General features: G+C 48.1%; 1 protein-coding gene across 1 annotated transcript in view; it reads right to left on the bottom strand.

The window, feature by feature from the left end:
- Positions 1-12999: 12999 nt before the first annotated feature.
- Positions 13000-21084, bottom strand: part of epha5 (EPH receptor A5) — a gene marked incomplete at both ends in the record, with an annotated part of 35564 nt that continues 27479 nt past the window's right edge. The window contains 4 exon segments of the mRNA XM_084460139.1: positions 13000-13105; positions 13300-13455; positions 15596-15789; positions 18754-18903. Coding sequence (XP_084316265.1) covers positions 13000-13105; positions 13300-13455; positions 15596-15789; positions 18754-18903 — 606 coding nt within the window.

Raw genomic sequence — 21084 nt, 5'->3', positions numbered from 1 at the left:
AGAGAGAGGGGGAGAGAGAGAGGGAGAAAGAGAGAGAGAGAGGAAGGGAAGGGTGGTGAAGACTTTTCACTTCAGACCTCAGAGAAAGAGAGAGAGAGAGAAGAGAGAGAGAGGGAGAGAGAGAGAGAGAGGGAGGGGAGGGAAGGGTGATGAAGACGTCTCCTCACTTCAGACCTCCGAGAAAGAGAGGGGGGGGTAGAGAGAGGGGAGAGAGAGAGAGAGGGAGAAGGGTGGTGAAAACTTTTCACTTCAGACCTCAGAGAGAGAGAGAGAAGAAGAGAGAGCAGAGGGGGGGAACTCAGAACAGGGTTTTGGAAAAGAGATTTAAAGAGGGAGCCAGGGGGGTAGATTAATAAGGGGGGGAGAGAGAGAGGGAGGGAGAGAGAGAGATAGAGAGAGAGGTAGAGAGAAGGAGAGAGATGGAGAGAGAGAGAGGGATAAAGGGAGAGGTGCAGGCTGCGCTGTAGTTCAACCACAGTTTAACAGAATAATGACGTCCGGAGGGATAGTGACTGAGCTCGGCTTTCTGGGTCAGACACAAACACTACGGAACAATGCATCATGGGAGAAAAACTGAGACTGGAGATGGGTCCTCTCCTCTACCCTTCTCTCTTCTCCTCTCCTCTCCTCTCTAGTCCTCGCCTCCTCTGCTTGCCTCGCCTCCTCTTCTCTCGTCTCCTCTCCTCCCACCTCTCCTCTCCTCCTCCTCTTGTCTCCTCTCCTCTCCCCCTCTCCTCTCGTCATATCGTACCCAGTCAACAGGGGGAGACATTTCATTTCTTTCCGCCGGAGCTTGAAGCAGTACACAGTACACACACACACACACACACACACACACACACAGTGCTGATAGATGGGTGTATGCGTTTCAGCGGCAGGCTAAGTGCTCTCAGGATGCTATCGTGTTTGTTGATAGAAGGGATGAAGGTCTAATTAAATGGGTAACATACACCAGCATGCTCTCATCCCCCCCTCCCCCCCACACTCTCACCAACATTGATCCCCCCCCCACCCTTCCTGGGATGGATGGATGGATGGATGGATAGACGACAGCAGGTTGGGGCGCAGGGTGTGTGTGTGTCTGTTAGGGTTAGGGTTAGTGTTGGGGGGGTAGGGTTAGTGTTGGGGGGTTAGGGTTAGTGTTGGGGGGTTAGGGTTAGTGTTGGGGGGGTAGGGTTAGTGTTGGGGGGGTAGGGTTAGTGTGGGGGGTTAGGGTTAGTGTTGGGGGGGTAGTGTTAGTGTTGGGGGGGTAGAGTTAGTGTTGGGGGGGTAGGGTTAGTGTTGGGGGTGGTAGGGTTAGTGTTGGGGGGTTAGGGTTCTCCGGACCCGTGGGAACGGTTACAGCGTCTGTTTCCACCTCTCGGGCCGTTGCGTTCCACAGAATGTTGTTTGCGGAACTAACATTTCACATTTCTACTAAAGAACGGTTCTGCTTCCCTCAGTACGGTTAGACAACCGCGCCATGGGAACGGTTCTGCGAACGGTTCTGGGCCCAACCGATCCCATGTGGAAACACCGTCAGAACGGTTACCCTGCGTGCTCAGAACGGTTCGGCACCACAGTGGAAATAAGGCTAGTGTTGGGGGGGTAGGGTTAGTGTTGGGGGATTAGGGTTAGTGTTGGGGGGTAGGGTTAGTGTTGGGGGGGTAGGGTTAGTGTTGGGGGGGTTAGGGTTAGTGTTGGGGGGGTAGGGTTAGTGTTGGGGGGGTAGGGTTAGTGTTGGGGGCTTAGGGTTAGTGTTGGGGGGGTAGGGTTAGTGTTGGGGGGGTAGGGTTAGTGTGGGGTGTTAGGGTTAGTGTTGGGGGGTTAGGGTTAGTGTTGGGGGGTTAGGGTTAGTGTTGGGGGGTAGGGTTAGTGTTGGGGGGTTAGGGTTAGTGTTGGGGGGTTAGGGTTAGTGTTGGGGGGGTAGGGTTAGTGTTGGGGGGGTAGGGTTAGTGTTGGGGGGGTAGGGTTAGTGTTGGGGGGTAGGGTTAGTGTTGGGGGGGTAGGGTTAGTGTTGGGGGGTTAGGGTTAGTGTTGGGGGGGTAGGGTTAGTGTTGGGGGGTTAGGGTTAGTGTTGGGGGGTTAGGGTTAGTGTTGGGGGGGTAGGGTTAGTGTTGGGGGGGTAGGGTTAGTGTTGGGGGGTAGGGTTAGTGTGGGGGGTTAGGGTTAGTGTTGGGGGGGTAGGGTTAGTGTTGGGGGGTTAGGGTTAGTGTTGGGGGGTTAGGGTTCTCCGGACCCGTGGGAACGGTTACAGCGTCTGTTTCCACCTCTCGGGCTGCTGCGTTCCACGGAATGTTGTTTGCGGAACTAACATTTCACATTTCTACTAAAGAACGGTTCTGCTTCCCTCAGTACGGTTAGACAACCGCGCCATGGGAACGGTTCTGCGAACGGTTCTGGGCCCAACCAGTCCCATGTGGAAACACCGTCGGAACTGTTACCCTGCGTGCTCAGAACGGTTCCGCACCACAGTGGAAATAAGGCTAGTGTTGGGGGGGTAGGGTTAGTGTTGGGGGGGTCTGATCTACACATCCTTCCATCAACTGAACTGTATTTTTGATTGGCTGTGAGTATTCCATCTTGAGAGACGGTCCATTGATTGGCTGAAGAGGCTGAATGATCATCTGATTGGCTGACGAGGCTGACCTTCAACGAGAGGAGATGGGTCTCTCTCTCTCTCTCCATCATCGTGGCAATGGTGAGGTTCCATGGCGACCGAGCCTAATGAATCACCAATAACATCAATCTTCTCATTGTTGTCGCGGAAACAGCTCATTTAACTCCGGACCCACCCCTATCTGATCACCGTGGCGACGCAGCTGAGCCCTCCCTCCGCCCGCACAGCAGCCTAGCGTGTTCAGGGCGAGCGTTCAGACGGCAGGCTAGGGTGTTCAGACAGCAGGCTAGGGTGTTCAGACAGCAGGCTAGGGTGTTCAGACGGCAGGCTAGGGTGTTCAGACAGCAGGCTAGGGTGTTCAGACGGCAGGCTAGGGTGTTCAGACAGCAGGCTAGGGTGCTCAGACAGCAGGCTAGGGTGTTCAGACGGCAGGCTAGTGCGTTCAGACAGCAGGCTAGGGTGTTCAGACAGCAGCCTCGCGTGTTCAGGGTTAGCATTAGTGTTCAGACAGCCTAGCATGTTCAGGGTTAGCATTAGTGTTCAGACAGCAACCTAGCATGTTCAGGGTTAGCATTAGTGTTCAGACAGCAACCTAGCATGTTCAGGGTTAGCATTAGTGTTCAAACCGCAGTCTAGCGTGTTCAGGGTTAGCGTTAGTGTTAGATAGCAGTCTAGTGTGTTCAAGGTTAGCGTTAGTGTTGAAACAGTACTTCCATGGAACTACACTGACGCTGTGTTCAGGGTGATTGGAGTCTATTTTCAGGTGTTCACCTAAAATGCTGCAGTCTGTGGCAGATATGTATCCCATGGACTTTTCACCTCTGTAAATTGGTGTGTGTGTGTGTGTGTGTGTGTGTGTGTGTGTGTGTGTGTGTGTGTGTGTCTGTGGGTGTGCGTGTGTGAAATAGAAAGTTGATTTCTTGCATAAATCACGGGGAAACAGCAGATTTTATGGGCGATAGGTGATGCATGTTTCATGAGTCGCCGATGGGCAGAGCTAGATAATACTGTAATACCACACACACACACACACACACACCAACCTACTCTAACACACACCAAAACACACATACACACACACACACACCAACCTAAAGCACCGTTCACACGGCAGATTTTGCAAGCTGCTAAAAATGGTAAATGGTAAATGGACTGCACTTATATAGCACTTTTATCCAAATCACTTTACAATGGCCTCTCATTCACCCATTCACACACACATTCACACACCAATGGCGGCAGCTGCCATGCAAGGTGCTAACCTGCTCATTGGGAGCAATTTGGGGTCAGTGTCTTGCCCAAGGACACTTCAACATGTCGTCAGGAGGAGGCCGGATTCGAACCGCCGACCCTACGATCACTAGATGACCCGCTCTACCTCCTGAGCCACCGCCAACCCAGCGAGGCGCACCTCACTGTCCCTGGCAGCGCTATTCTAGACAGACAGGGCGCTTCCTCCACGCTCCGTGAAAAAGTTGAACTATTTTCTACCTTTCAGCGCTGATAAAAATGTGCGACGCCTCGCTTCAGCAGAGCAGCATGCAGAGAGGCTGCTCCATAGACAACAATGAAAAGCAACACTTTGACCAAATCATGTGAACGTAGCCTCACACACACCAACCTACTCTAACACACCCCACTGCACTCTAAAGGCCATGACACACCGTCGACTTTTTGAGGCAATATTGCCAGAAATATTACGAGCAACTCAAGTTGCCCTGATACATTGGTGGCAACGGGCAATGAACAACATAACTGAAAAGGAATGTTTAGTCAAATTGCATATTGATTCTCTGTTCCCTTGTTCTCTGTAAAGCGCATTGTGTTGCCTCTGGGTATGAAATGCGCTATACAAATAAAGCTTTGATTGATTGATTGATTGATTGATGCCTCTGGAACCTTACCTGGACCTATCAGAAAACAGCATTCTGTTACCTGGGGGATATTATCTTGGGCTTCATCAAAGATGAGATAGCAGGTACTTGTTAGCGAACAGTTATTCAATGTGCTAGGCTAGCTATGAATATTAGGCTATGTTACAGTAATTACCCAGGTTCTGTTCCGAATTCCATCAAATAATGAATTTAATCCAAATTACGCAATACATTTATGACTGACAGAGACCATGGTAACCATGGAAACGTACACAAACCTTCGTAGCGATATCATAGCCGAGAATAAAGTCAATGAGTTTTTGAAAAAACAAAACAATTAACAATACATGTATATTCATAATATATGAGAACTTCACGTTTTAATGTGGCAATTTAGCTTAGAAGAATGAAAGCAGTTGCCTTTCTAGATTGGAAGCCATCAATCGATAGGTAGATGGATGGATGGGTGGATGGATGGATGGATGGATGGATGGATGGATGGATGGATGGATGGATGGATGGATGGATGGATGGATGGATGGATGGATGGATGGATAGACGGATGGATGGATGGATAGATGGTACAGTCGTACTATTGCTGCTTTTCAATAGTAGATATTGTGGGTAGTCATTGTCAGTAATATTGCCCGAAAAAGCTGCCCGTGTATCATGGCCTTAATACACACCAACCTATTCTAGTACACACCCACCTACTGTAACACACATACACACACGCATATCCACACACACCCCAGGCTACTCTAGCACACACCCACATACTCTAACACACAAACCTACTCTAACCCTCTCCCCCGCCCACACACACACACACACACACACACACACACACACACACACACACACACACACACACACACACCAACCTATTCTAGTACACACCCACCTACTGTAACACACATACACACACACATATCCACACACACACACCCCAGGCTACTCAAGCACACACCCGCATACTCTAACACACAAACCTACTCTAACCCTCTCCCCCGCCCACACACACACACACACACCAACCTACTGTAACACACACTACCCCACCCCTCCCCCTCCACACACACGCCCACTCCAACACACTAACCTACTCTAAAACACACTCTGACAGCATTTATACTGCAGAATAAACCACAGCAATGAACTGCTCAGACACTTCAGACACACACACACCTACGCACACGCACAGAGGCAATTTCTCGTTGATAAATGACGGTCATTAGGCGTCTCTGTAGAACACTGCTCACCCAGGCACTGATGGAATGTTACCCTCCACCCCCGTCTAGGGTAACTGGATAAAACTCTGCGGGCCCGAGATGAAGAGATGAATGTGTGTGATTAAGCCCTGGCTCGGTGCTCTACACTACAGATCAAACTCTTTACAATGCACCTCCTCCCTCCTCGTCCCAACATGCACCTCCTCCGCTCGTCTCCTCCTCCTCCTCCTCCTCCCCTTTTCTAGTACACCCTCCCTCCCTCCTCCCCTCTTCTTCCTCCCCTAATACACCTCCTCCGCTCACCACCTCCTCCTCCCCTTCTCCAATACACCCTCCCCTCCCTCCTCCCCCTCCCTTCCTCCAAAACTCCTCTTCCTCACCTAATACACCTCCTCCTCTCACCTCCTCTCCTCCAATACACCCTCCCTCCCTCCTCCCCTCCTCTTCCTCCCCTAATACACCTCCTCCTCTCACTTCCTCTCCTCCAATACACCCTCCCTCCCTCCTCCCCTCCTCTTCCTCCTCTAATACACCTCCTCCTCTCACTTCCTCTCCTCCAATGCAGCTCATCTGTTCCCCAGACCTCCTCTTCCTCCACGTCGCCTCCACGCACCTCCTCAGTGACCTACAGGAAAAACCCTTTAATATACTGTACAGAACATGGACGATATCGAACCCTCCACTTCACAGAGACCAGGTCCAGCTCCTGTGATCCCAGTCCCCACGGCCACACACACACACATGCATGCACGCACACGCACACACACACACACACAGGTTGACAGTTAGAGGTTGTGCTGAAGGACATGTATAATGATTATGGTCTGATGACTCGTGGGACCGAGGGTCCACCTTTCTGAGGAGGAAATTACCAGACAGCCAGGCCTGGGGGGGGGGGGGGGAAGAGACAGCCAGGCCTGGACGGGGAGGGGGGAGGGTGGGAGGAGACAGCCAGGCCTGGGGGTGGGGGGGGGGGTGGAGGAGGAGGAGACAGCCAGGCTTGGAGGGGGGGGGGGGAGACAGCCAGGCTTGGACGGGGAGGGGGGAGGGTGGGAGGAGACAGCCAGGCCTGGACGGGGAGGGGGGGGAGGAGACAGCCAGGACTGGAGGTGGGGGGGAGACAGCCATGCGGAGAGGTGGAGAAGCAGAACCAGAGAACTACTCAGACAGGACCTGCAGCTGAGTGAGGGCTAATCTACTGGAAGACTGGGGGCTGGAAGTATAACACAGTGAGGAGGAGAAGCCAGACCCATGAGCCCCCTCTACATCACCCCCCCCCCCCACACCCACACACCCCCTCCCAGCCCCCTCTACATCAGCCCCCCCCCACCAGCCCCCTCCACATCCTCCACCCCAACCCCCCCCCCCACACAGCCTCCCAGCCCCCTCTACATCCTCCATCCCAACCACCCCCCCCCCCCCACAAAACACACCCCCTCCCAGCCCCCTCTACATCCCCCCCCCCACACAGACACACCCCAGCCCCCTCTACATCCTCCCCAACCCTCCCCCGCCCTACACCCCCCGCCCCCCCCCTGCCTTCTGTCTCAGACTGCTGACTCCCCCTATTCCACCAGCCTCCCGCTGTCACCTTCAGCGCTGTTCCCCGGGACCCTCAGCAATCATCAAACCCCCCCCCAGGTAACCGGGGGCAGCCAGGGGTTAATCATCCCATAATAAACACGGGCGGTGGGGTCGGGCGCAGCTGGCTGGTTCTAGCTGATGTGGCATTAGCATGGAAGATTCCGGCAGCTGCATCTCCAGGCAGATCTCTCCATGGTGACGGGCTCAGTGGAGGCATTGCTAGCGTGTTGCATCACCCCCGCCCAAAAAACATCTCGTGAAACACGGTACGATGCTGCTACCGTTATATTCACACATGTCACCGTCACCAAGCATAGCACAGTGTCACCTCGCTAACGTGACGATCTACGAACACTATCTGACGAACATGACTATCGGACGGTCGGGTTAGATATTCAGATATGCTCTAAAATCATTCGAAAGGATTTCATGTTTCTGGTAGAGATCACTGTTCATTGGTATAATGTACAAAAAACAACAACATAGGAGTAGATTTTTCATTTTATTGGAAAAATATAGAATTTCATATTATACACTACAAAAACATCGACACGAATGAAGTACACATACAGTTACAGAAAGAAGACAGAAACAGTCGGACAATTCTTGTTATTCGCCTTATTCACCTCAGCTGCCATATTGGTCAGTCTGACGTAATGAGGGGTGCGGATGCGGAAGTGCCCGTTGCCTTCAATGTTCATGTTCAATGTTAAAAGTTCGCTGTAAAAACACCACTTCTAGAACCGAAATAGTCAAAATAACAGACTGAATACACTATCGGGGTTACAAACTCATCATTACCAGACTGATTGTTTTTCACTGCCGTTGTTTGCGCGTTTGGAAATACATGGGAGTGAATGCAGCTGACGGCTAACTATGACTCATTCCATGTATTTCCAAACGCGAAAACAACGGCAGTGAAAAACAATCAGAGTCTGGTAATGATGAGTTTGTAACCCTGATAGTGTATCACTGTTATTTAGACTATTTCGGTTCTAGAAGTGGTGTTTTTACAGCGAACCTTTAACATTGAAGTCAACGGGCACTTCTGCATCCGCACCCCAGACTGACCAAGATGGCTGCCGGGTGAATAAGGCGAATTCTCCTGTGCTTTCATCATCACTGTGCCGGGGTGAGACCCGTATGTTCATCAATAAATACTGTTCACAGTCAGACCAGCTGGGTAGCACCGGTACTCCATCTATAACTGGATAGTACCGGTACGTATACACTCAAATAGAACCATTTGTTTAAAAAAAAACAAAATATTTACGCATAGAACCCTTTCCAGGTCGATAAGAACCCTTAAGAGTTCCTAACAGCATTATACCGCACTGAGAATGGTTCTCCGTGGAACCCTTTTCAGGAGGGTTCTACTGCTGTTCATAAACGGTGCCGTCGGAACATCGCCTCAATCTGACATAACACCTTTTATGACATCATAACACCTTTTATGACATCATAACACCTTTGATGACATCATAACACCTTTTATGACATCGAATGAAAACCGGTTCGATGTTTTAGATGACGTATTAGGGCCACATTCTTCGTATTAGTAAAAGCAGCGTTTGTTCAGAAACGCTGTTCTCCTGCAGTCGTCTGCGATCTGGGATCAGCGGGAGGGGAGTGTGTCTAGCATTACAACCACACCTACTTTGTGTTTCACTCTCCCTCCCTGTAAAGTGGCTAAAATGGTGCTTTTATCGCAGAGTGCTTTTATCCTTCAGGAAGGACGACTGTAACTGGAGACGCTGCTCTTCCCTTCAGTGACACCCAGAGACAGAGAGTCTGCATGGATGGAGCCAGCAGCAGTTGACCGAACTAGGACCTCGGTGACCCCCCAGGACCTCTGTGACTCCTACTCTGACTCCCTCTCTTCTCTGACTCCCTCTCTTCTCTGACTCCCTCTCTTCTCTGACTCCCTCTCTTCTCTGACTCCCTCTCTTCTCCGACTCCCCACTCTGTCTCCCTCTCTTCTCCGACTCCCCACTCTGACTCCCTCTCTTCTCTGACTCCCTCTCTTCTCTGACTCCCCACTCTGACTCCCTCTCTTCTCTGACTCCCCACTCTGACTCCCCCTCTTCTCTGACTCCCTCTCTTCTCTGACTCCCCCTCTTCTCTGACTCCCTCTCTTCTCTGACTCCCCACTCTGACTCCCTCTCTTCTCTGACTCCCCACTCTGACTCCCCCTCTTCTCTGACTCCCTCTCTTCTCTGACTCCCTCTCTTCTCTGACTCCCTCTCTTCTCTGACTCCCCACTCTGTCTCCCTCTCTTCTCCGACTCCCCACTCTGACTCCCCCTCTTCTCTGACTCCCTCTCTTCTCCGACTCCCCACTCTGACTCCCTCCCTTCTCTGACTCCCCACTCTGACTCCCTCCCTTCTCTGACTCCCCACTCTGACTCCCTCTCTTCTCTGACTCCCTCTCTTCTCTGACTCCCTCTCTTCTCTGACTCCCCACTCTGACTCCCCACTCTGTCTCCCTCTCTTCTCCGACTCCCCACTCTGACTCCCCCTCTTCTCTGACTCCCTCTCTTCTCCGACTCCCCACTCTGACTCCCTCCCTTCTCTGACTCCCCACTCTGACTCCCTCTCTTCTCCGACTCCCCACTCTGACTCCCTCTCTTCTCTGACTCATTAGGACCTCTCTGACTCCCCACTCTGACTCCCCACTCTGACTCCCTCTCTTCTCTGACTCATTAGGACCTCTCTGACTCCCCACTCTGACTCCCCACTCTGACTCCCTCTCTTCTCTGACTCATTAGGACCTCTCCGACTCCCCACTCTGACTCCCTCTCTTCTCTGACTCCCCACTCTGACTCCCTCTCTTTTCTGACTCATTAGGACCTCTCTGACTCCCCAGTATCTTTCTGACTCTGCCTCCACAGGGCCTCAGGTACTCTGCCTCCACAGGGCCTCAGGTACTCCGCCTCCCCAGGGCCTCAGGTTCTCTCTGACTCCCCTGATCCCCAGAGGTCCCTCTGCCTGGGAAACGATCACACTCCTGTTGAACCAGCCTGTATAGAATAACTCACATGTTTACTCAGCACTAGTAACACATATGGACTAATATGTGAAACGATGCATGTTCTCTGGGTAAGCCCTGGCTTGGTGCTCTACACTACGGATCAAACACTTACACTACACCCCCTCCTCCTCCTCCTCCTCCTCCCCTCCTCCAATACACCCCCTCCTCCTCCTCCTCCTCCCCTCCTCCAATACACCCCCTCCTCCTCCTCCTCCCCAAATACACCTCCTCCTCCCCTCCTCCAATACACCCCCTCCTCCTCCTCCTCCCCAAATACACCTCCGCTCACCTCCTCCTCGCCTCCTCCAATACACCCCCCCCTCCTCCCCTCCCTTCCTCCAATAATCCTCTTCCTCCCCTAATACACCTCCTCCTCTCACCTCCTCTCCTCCAATGCAGCTCATCTGTTCCCCAAATATGGACTAATATTTTTGACGTTTGTGCTCAACTACATAATTTTATAGCGGGTGGAGGGTTGGGGTGGAGGGTGTGTGTGTGGGGGAGAGCGGGGGGGGGGGGGGGGGGCTTGGCTTTCAACATAGTATTGATTTGTAAATATCAATCAGTGACTGTTCAAATTGATCCCATGACACCAGTGATATTCTATGTGCTTGTGTTATTCAATCAAATAAAATGTCTCATCGAAACCAATGACCACGCGGTCCATCCCCATGTCACTCTACAACACAGACCTGGACACCAACAATCCTTTAGTTGGATGCGGTCGTATACGACCTTTACGTTACTGCCTGGTATGTTTGAATGGGTGCTAAGCAGACTACGCCTGCCTCTCGTCAGACTGGCTCTGTTTAGCGACACATAACCCACAACACCGGCGTGAGCCAGCAGTCTGTCTGCGCAGACCGCCCTCTGTGGAAACTGGGTATCGTAGTCAGGACTGTAACACGGTCAGTAAGTAAATGAAATACAATAAAATGTATGCCAAGCACATCCACCATGCTGGTGCAGGACAAAATGACATCTGGTAAAGTAAGATTGAGGTCCGCACACAGCTGCTCCACAGGGCGATTTATGAGGTAAAAGGTGACGATGTTTCGACCCGTGTGAGTCATCGTGGGGCAGTGACAAACATCACCTGACGAAGACCCACACGGGTCGAAACGTTGTCACCTTTGACCTAATAAATAGCCCTGTGGAGAAGCTGTGTTCGGACCTCAACCTTACTCTATTTGATAAAGAACTCAGTACCAGTTCCTTGTGTTACATGTGGGCTTTGTGTGCTGCAGTGACATCATCAAAGGTTCTGTGTTGCATCACAGATTACTTCCCATGACAAAATCCAGGACCTCAGTTAGACTACTCTGGGACAAGTTTCCCAGAAGCTTCTTTCGTCAAGAGGCTCTTTAGCCCATTCAGTTGACCAATCAGAGAGCTTGCCCAGACCAGTTGACCAATCAGAACGCTCTAAATGAATGGCCCAAGAGTCTCTTAACGAAAGAAGCTTCTCTCTATCTTTATGATCAAGGTAGCCACATGTATGAGGGTTAAACTATACACTATATACACACATCAAGCCAACGGAGGTGACGTCATAGATATACAACGTTCTATGCGTGTGTCGGGTTGTTATCTTGTGATTATGACCCCTTTAAACATCATACTGTACTTATTACAACAAATCTCTTACGGCTTGGCCCCACTGGGTCGTCAGCGTCAACCAATCAACTATCTGACGCTAAGAAAATGAATCCTTTGTAATTAATGACAGCGGTTCCACTGCAGACGTTGCGTCGTGTTCGACGCCAGCGTCTGATATCAGAGAATCGCAGCGGTTCATTTCTTGATTTTTTGACGGTAGAACGTCGAAGCCGACGGTCGACGCCGACGGCCGCGGCGGAGCCAAGGGGTTAGGCTGCGTTCACGCCGCTGATTTTTTTCCAATGCTTTTTCGCGCGTTGCTTTTCGTCGTCGTCTACGGAGCGGCGCGGTCAGAGGCTTGGGGCGCGCTCCTCTGCCGAAGCAGAGTCAAATATTTGAACTTTTTAAAGTATTTGACTGTGTGCCATAGTGGTGTGCCTGACTTGGATGTACACTACAGTATGTGAAGTGTGAACGCAGCCATAGTGCATATGGAGAAACACATGTACACTGTTTTGTGTGATAAAAGTTAATAAATCAACATTATAGATTCAAAACGGTATTGCTTCGTCATACTGGGTAGCTGGTGGCTGACGGACAGCTGCAGCTCCAGCTAACTGATTGTACAGGAGAAAGCAGGACATCCTTCTGAAGGTACAGGTGCATTCTGGGTCAGATTTCCATTGAAAGACCAGAAGTCCTGAAAGTTTTCGCGGAATCCTGAAGGTTTGGTGGAATTTGGAATGTTCTTATGGTTATGTTGGAAGCCAATAGGTTTACTGGAACGCTGAAGTTTCTACAGAAGGTTCTGTTGGAAGTACTGAGGATTCCATTGGGTGCAAGAGGTACCAGGAGGTTCTGTTGAAGAACCCGGCGTTCTCTTCGGTGCTAGAGGTACCAGGAGGTTCTACAGTTCTATACGTTCAGCCCCGATAGACTGGGTCCTCCAAACCTCTGATCTTCACTTTCCATAAAGTATTTTCCCTTTGTTTGACTGTGTCATAAATAATACATAATGTATTAAGAAAGTGCTAAGCCACTAGGTCCATACCATCTGTGTGTGTGTGTGTGTGTGTGTGTGTCAGACGGGGATTGTAGCGGTCGTCATGGTGACCCTCATCTCCTGGATGCTGTTGATGATCTTTTTCTGGTGTCCAGCCAGGTTCACGCCCACTCTCCGCACATCCCTGCAACACACACACACACACACACACACACACACACACACACACACACACACACACACACACACACACACACACACACACACACACACACACACACACACACACACACACACACAGTTAATGGAAAGGAAAGAGAGAGAGAGAGAGAGAGAGAGAGAGGGAGAGAGAGAGGTGCGCATGGTGGAGAGACTCACTCTGAGGTCATGTGTGCCACCAGGTCCAGAGATGCGTAGCCCGCCTCCAGGAAGAGCTCCGTGTAGCGACTCATCTTTATACCCTCTAGCCACGCCCCCACGGACTCCGGGGCTCCTCCCTCCGCACTCACCTGCTCCACCAACAGGTTAGACAACCTGGAGGGAGGCACACACACACACACACACACACACACACACACAGTAAAGAGCTGCTAAGCCGCAGTTAACCCGCACACACACTAGACCAGTGGTTTTCAAACTTTTTGTACCTGCGAATCCAATCGGATCGTTTCTTTTTCTCTCCCATCTGATCTCCGATCCAGCGTTCTGGGCCAGTATCGGCCCGAGACCGATGACGTGGATTGGATAATTCATTCATAACTTTGTCTATAGTTGAATAATGCGATAATAAGTACGGTGGTCACAAAATCCCACGGCACAACTGGACTTGCCTCAGACCGTTTCAGAACCACTGCACTAGACGATTTTAACGCCGAGTCAGCTGTCGCCGACCACTTTGTTGTGATTGGACGCAGAATTCCCCAGTCGTCGCAATCTCGGGGGCGTGTCATCTCTGAAGTTTGTTTAATGTGACATGCTCACTCAGAGACGTAATCTGAGGGCTATCGATCCAGTCTTCGGGCCGTCGCAGGCATCCCGATTTCTTCAAACATGTTTAACCCTTTCGATACGACCACGTCACCGGCAACATTTTAAAAATATCTAACAAATATTTAATAATAAATAAAAAAAATCTAACAAATCAAAAAAAATCCTCACTCCAACACTTGCTGAAAGCTGAGAAACTGCGCTTTCTAGTATTATAGGGAAAATCCAATTAATATTCGAAATGTTGTCACTGTACTTTCAGGGTTAAAAGGGTTAATTTTATCGCCACACAATCTGCTAGTGTGATATGGGGCAATGACCAGTGTGAACAGCCAAAGACGCCGCCGTCAACGTCTTGTCGTGTGCTGATTTATCGTGACGCTACAGCTTAGCTAATCATCACGGCCGAGCGAATAATCTTGTAGTGTGTGAGCCCCCGTCGTCGCCACATCGTGTAGCGTGTGCTGCGTGTGCCGCGCACCACTGCGACCGTGAGACCTCAAATCTACAGATACATCATTTAATGTGAGAGATCCAGCCATGTTACAACTGTACTGTACAGCCGGCTTGACGTGACTGAGATGTGAGGGAATGACTAGTCTCATGGCCCCAGGACCAGGCTTCACATTCAATTATCCCTCTGCTGATTAGCACAGGCTAGCGTGCAGCTGGTCTCCACAGACACCACGCTGCCCCACTTACCAGGACCGACAGGCCTACAGCACCGTGGTACCCCCGCCCATAACGCTGACTGACTCAAAAGACCATCTTACCAGACTACCTAACCAGACTGACTCAAAAGACTATCTTACCAGACTACCTAACCAGACTATCTCCAAAGACCATCTTACCAGACTATCTCACCAGACTAACTCAAAAGACTATCTTACCAGACTATCTCACCAGACTAACTCAAAAGACTATCTTACCAGACTATCTCACCAGACCAACTCAAAAGACTATCCTACCAGACTATCTCACCAGACTAACTCCAAAGACTATCTTACCAGACTATCTCACCAGACTAAGTCAAAAGACTATCTTACCAGACTATCTCACCAGACTAAGTCAAAAAGACTATCTTACCAGACTATCTCACCAGACTACCTTACCAGACTATCTCACCAGACTATCTTACCAGACCACCTTACCAGACTATCTCACCAGACTAAGTCAAAAGACTATCTTACCAGACTATCTCACCAGACTAAGTCAAAAGACTATCTTACCAGACTATCTTACCAGACTATTTTACCAGACTATCTCACCAGACTAAGTCAAAAGACTATCTTACCAGACTATCTCACCAGACTAACTCAAAAGACTATCTTACCAGACTACTGTACTTCACCAGACTAACTCAAAAGACTATCTTACCAGCCTACCTCATGATCAGACAAAAGGATTTTACACACCGATGGTGTCACGGATAAATGACACAAACATGCTAAATACTCGCCTGCAAATATTTCGCATCAAAACTATTCACACCGGCGGTGATGCAAATTTGTGACTGCGACTCTCATAATACCAATTACCTAGACAAACTCACCAGACTAACTCACCAGACTAACTCACCAGACTAACTCACCAGACTAGCTCAAAAGACGAATACACTAGACTAACTCACCAGACTAGCTCAAAAGATGAATACACCAGACTAACTCACCAGACTAACCCATCTCACCTGTGAGAGGAGTTGACCAGAGCCTTCAGGGAGCTCGGGTTGCGTATGAGTTTGTCCAGCAGACTGACGATCTCTTCGAAGGTGGGTCTGCTGCTTCTCTCTCTCTGCCAGCAGTCCATCATCAGCTGGTAGAGAGCTGCAGGACAGTCCATCGGCCCGGGAAGCCGGTAGCTCTCCTCCACTGCTTTGATTACCTGGACACACACACACACAAACACACACCAAGCAGAGGTTAGGAACACACACAGAGAAGACATGAGGACCAGGGGGCGAGGCAGACACCTTCTCGCGGTGCCCCCAAATCAGTAGCTGCGATTAACCACCGCAAGCGAAGCAAAGTCTGCCAACTGAGGGATACAACCCGGCCTGGTGTTCGGCTGCCACAGCTGGGGAGGGTAGCCGGCGGAGCTAGCCGGCTCCCAACCCAGAATTATTCAGCTGAACACCAAAGGGCTCACCTCCAGTAAGATTGATGTCAGGGAACACCTGGCCTGCACCACCAAGGCCCTCGTCATCCTCCTCCAGGAGACCCACTGCGTAACAGCAGATAAGCTAGTTCTTCCACATTTTGCTCTAGCTGGGTCTATCCTAAACAGGAAGCATGGCTTTGCTACGTTCGTCCACCAAAGGTAGAACTGGACTCTCGCCGACCAATCCCCGATTGGCTCGGAGATTGAGCGCACTATCCGCTCGGCCGCCGCTGACCTGGGAAATCTGTGGAGTCTTTTTGTTTTGATGTTCTGGGACCACTGCCTCTTGTGGTGGCAACAATAGAACTTCAGGTCAACAACGACAAGGAGGAGGAAGGGAGCGACAAATAGGATTCCCTCTTCATGGTGAGTCGGCTTACAGCCGACACACGAAAAAAGACATTCACACAGAGGAAAGAGAGAGAGAGAGAGGGGAAGGAAGTGAGGCAGAGGAAGAGTGGCTGGCAGTGCAGCTAGATCAGAGCAAATCCTCTTGAAACCTTAAATAAAACATCAGGCCTCCCCCTTCCTCCCCCAAACCCCCGGCCTCCCCCCTCCCCCACCCCCGGCCTCCTTCAAGACCCCGATGATGAGGATGTTACAGAGACATACAGTAAGTCGTGTACGCGTGAATCTGCGTGTCTGTGTGAGTACTGTACGTGTGCCTGCGTCACATACCGTGTAACAACGACCCAGTGTTGTCATGGAGATGACCTCTGACCTGCCCTGTGGGTGCTGGCACGACTAAACATCTCTCTGTCTCTCGTTGCACCCGTGTCTCCCCGTCTCACCCTCCTCCAGTCTCCCTGTATCTCCCAGAATCCACCCATCCCCTCCTTAATCAGACACAGTCAGAATCCCTTTCTCCTGATCCCCCCTCCTCCATCCATCTTTCCCTCATCCCCCTCTCCCCTACAGGCAAATTCAGCAATATCTCTCCTCCTCCCTATTTATAGAGCAACCTCCGCCTTTGTTATCTGGCTAGTGAGAGGCTGTGTGTTCCTCCATTTGAGGAAGAGGAGAGATGCGGTCCACAAACAGAACCACAAAAAAAAACATAACTATAGAACCACATAAATATGAACCTACAAAACCAACGATTTTACAGATCATCTCCAAGCTCTGGTCTCTGAGGGATCACTTCACCTAGACTAACATAGAGACTATCTCTACTACACATACATATAATACACCTAGACTAACATAGACTATCTCTACTACACATACATATAATACACCCAGACTAACATAGACTATCTCTACTACACATACATATAATATACCTAGACTAACATAGACTATCTCTACTACACATACATATAATACACCTAGACTAACATAGAGACTATCTCTACTACACATACATATAATACACCTAGACTAACATAGAGACTATCTCTACTACACATACATATAATACACCTAGACAAACATAGAGACTATCTCTACTACACATACATATAATACACCTAGACTAACATAGAGACTATCTCTACTACACATACATATAATACACCTAGACTAACATAGACTATCTCTACTACACATACATATAATACACCTAGACTAACATAGAGACTATCTCTACTACACATACATATAATACACCCAGACTAACATAGAGACTATCTCTACTACACATACATATAATACACCCAGACTAACATAGAGACTATCTCTACTACACATATAATACACCTAGACTAACATAGAGACTATCTCTACTACACATATAATACACCTAGACTAACATAGAGACTGTCTCTACTACACATAGATATAATACACCCAGACTAAAATAGAGACTATCTCTACTACACATACATATAATACACCCGACTAACATAGAGACTATCTCTACTACACATGCATATAATACACCTAGACTAACATAGAGACTGTCTCTACTACACATATAATACACCTAGACTAACATAGAGACTATCTCTACTACACATATAATACACCTAGACTAACATAGAGACTATCTCTACTACACATATAATACACCTAGACTAACATAGACTATCTCTACTACACATACATATAATACACCTAGACTAACATAGAGACTATCTCTACTACACATACATATAATACACCTAGACTAACATAGAGACTATCTCTACTACACATATAATACACCTAGACTAACAGAGACTATCTCTACTACACATATAATACACCTAGACTAACAGGGACTATCTCTACTACACATATAATACACCTAGACTAACATAGAGACTATCTCTACTACACATACATATAATACACCCAGACTAACATAGAGACTATCTCTACTACACATATAATACACCTAGACTAACATAGAGACTATCTCTACTACGAAAATACTGAATTACATCACAATAGTGTAATCCTAATGTTAATTTAATGATATATTCCTCTAAATCTGGCTAAAAAACACTCAAATATATTTTCTTTTTTTTCCCGGCGGCATCCAAGGGGCCCCAAACCAATATCCTGCTTAGGGCCCCCAGATGGACAGGGCCGGCCCTGTCTACTACAGACATAATACAGAGGTGTAATTGACTGTAGTCGAGGTGGGAAATTAGGGATAGGATCAGTATGACCATTCTCCCTCCTCGCTTCCTCTCTGTAAAGCACATTGTGTTGCCTCTGTGTATGAAATGTGCCGTATAAATAAAGTTTGATTTGATCACTTACGTCCTGGTTGCTCATGTCCCAATAGGGTCTCTCTCCGTATGACATCACCTCCCACATGACGATGCCGTAGCTCCAGACGTCTGAGGCCGAGGTGAACTTCCTGTAGGCGATGGCCTCCGGGGCTGTCCAACGAATAGGAATTTTCCCTCCCTGTGGGGGGAGGAGTCACAGAATAAAACTTTATTATTCACTGCTATAGTGACAGGAGAACACAACTTTAGGAAGCTGTGTGAAACATACTGTTAATAAGTGCATAATAAAGGATTTATTAAGCTTAATAATGCATTGTCTCGCTTTAGATCCACTACTGCAAAATTGCATAATAAGTGCATAATTAACTGCTAATAAATGCATAATAAGTGCATAATAGCAGTCTATAAACGGTTAACAAGCTTCTTATAAGTGCTTATAAATGTCTTATAATCTAACAATAAACATGTTTATTATAAGGTCCTTATTACCTATTAATTAACGCTTATTATGGATGGTTACTATAAAGCGCTTCCCAACTTTATTTATAGTGACAGGAGAACACAACTTTATTATCCACTGCTATAGTGACAGGAGAACACAACTTTATTATCCAGTGCTATAGTGACAGGAGAAGGAGTTTATTATCAGTGCTATAGTGACAGGAGGAGTTTATTATCAGTGCTATAGTGACAGGAGAAGGAGTTTATTATCAGTGTTATAGTGACAGGAGAAGGAGTTTATTATCAGTGCTATAGTGACAGGAGAAGGAGTTTATTATCAGTGCTATAGTGACAGGAGAAGGAGTTTATTATCAGTGCTATAGTGACAGGAGGAGTTTATTATCAGTGCTATAGTGACAGAAGAGGAGTTTATTATCACTGCTATAGTGACAGGAGAAGGAGTTTATTATCAGTACTATAGTGACAGGAGAAGGAGTTTATTATCAGTGCTATAGTGACAGGAGAAGGAGTTTATTATCAGTGCTATAGTGACAGGAGAAGGAGTTTATTATCAGTGCTATAGTGACAGGAGGAGTTTATTATCCACTGTTATAGTGACAGTAGAAGGAGTTTATTATCCAGGGCTATAGTGACAGGAGAAGGAGTTTATTATCAGTGCTATAGTGACAGGAGAAGGAGTTTATTATCAGTGCTATAGTGACAGGAGGAGTTTATTATCAGTGCTATAGTGACAGAAGAGGAGTTTATTATCACTGCTATAGTGACAGGAGAAGGAGTTTATTATCAGTACTATAGTGACAGGAGAAGGAGTTTATTATCAGTGCTATAGTGACAGGAGAAGGAGTTTATTATCAGTGCTATAGTGACAGGAGAAGGAGTTTATTATCAGTGCTATAGTGACAGGAGGAGTTTATTATCCACTGTTATAGTGACAGTAGAAGGAGTTTATTATCCAGGGCTATAGTGACAGGAGAAGGAGTTTATTATCAGTGCTATAGTGACAGGAGAAGGAGTTTATTATCAGTACTATAGTGACAGGAGAAGGAGTTTATTATCCAGGGCTATAGTGACAGGAGAAGGAGTTTATTATCAGTGTTATAGTGACAGGAGGAGTTTATTATCAGTGCTATAGTGACAGGAGAAGGAGTTTATTATCAGGGCTATAGTGACAGGAGAAGGAGTTTATTATCAGTGCTATAGTGACAGGAGGAGTTTATTATCAGTGTTATAGTGACAGGAGAAGGAGTTTATTATCAGTGCTATAGTGACAGGAGAAGGAGTTTATTATCAGTGCTATAGTGACAGGAGAAGGAGTTTATTATCCCCTGCTATAGTGACAGGAGAAGAGTTTATTATCAGTACTATAGTGACAGGAGAAGGAGTTTATTATCCAGGGCTATAGTGACAGGAGAAGGAGTTTATTATCAGTGCTATAGTGACAGGAGAAGGAGTTTATTATCAGTGCTATAGTGACAGGAGAAGGAGTTTATTATCAGTGCTATAGTGACAGGAGAAGGAGTTTATTATCAGTGCTATAGTGACAGGAGAAGGAGTTTATTATCAGTGCTATAGTGACAGGAGAAGGAGTTTATTATCAGGGCTATAGTGACAGGAGAAGGAGTTTATTATCAGTGCTATAGTGACAGGAGAAGGAGTTTATTATCAGTGTTATAGTGACAGGAGAAGGAGTTTATTATCAGTGCTATAGTGACAGAAGGAGTTTATTATCAGTGCTATAGTGACAGGAGAAGGAGTTTATTATCAGTACTATAGTGACAGGAGAAGGAGTTTATTATCAGTGTTATAGTGACAGGAGAAGGAGTTTATTATCAGTGCTATAGTGACAGGAGAAGGAGTTTATTATCAGTGCTATAGTGACAGAAGAGGAGTTTATTAT

Source organism: Borostomias antarcticus, assembly GCF_949987555.1.
Source record: "Borostomias antarcticus genome assembly, chromosome: 30".
NCBI lineage: Eukaryota > Metazoa > Chordata > Actinopteri > Stomiiformes > Stomiidae > Borostomias > Borostomias antarcticus.
This window is presented reverse-complemented; position numbering and strand designations above follow the sequence as displayed.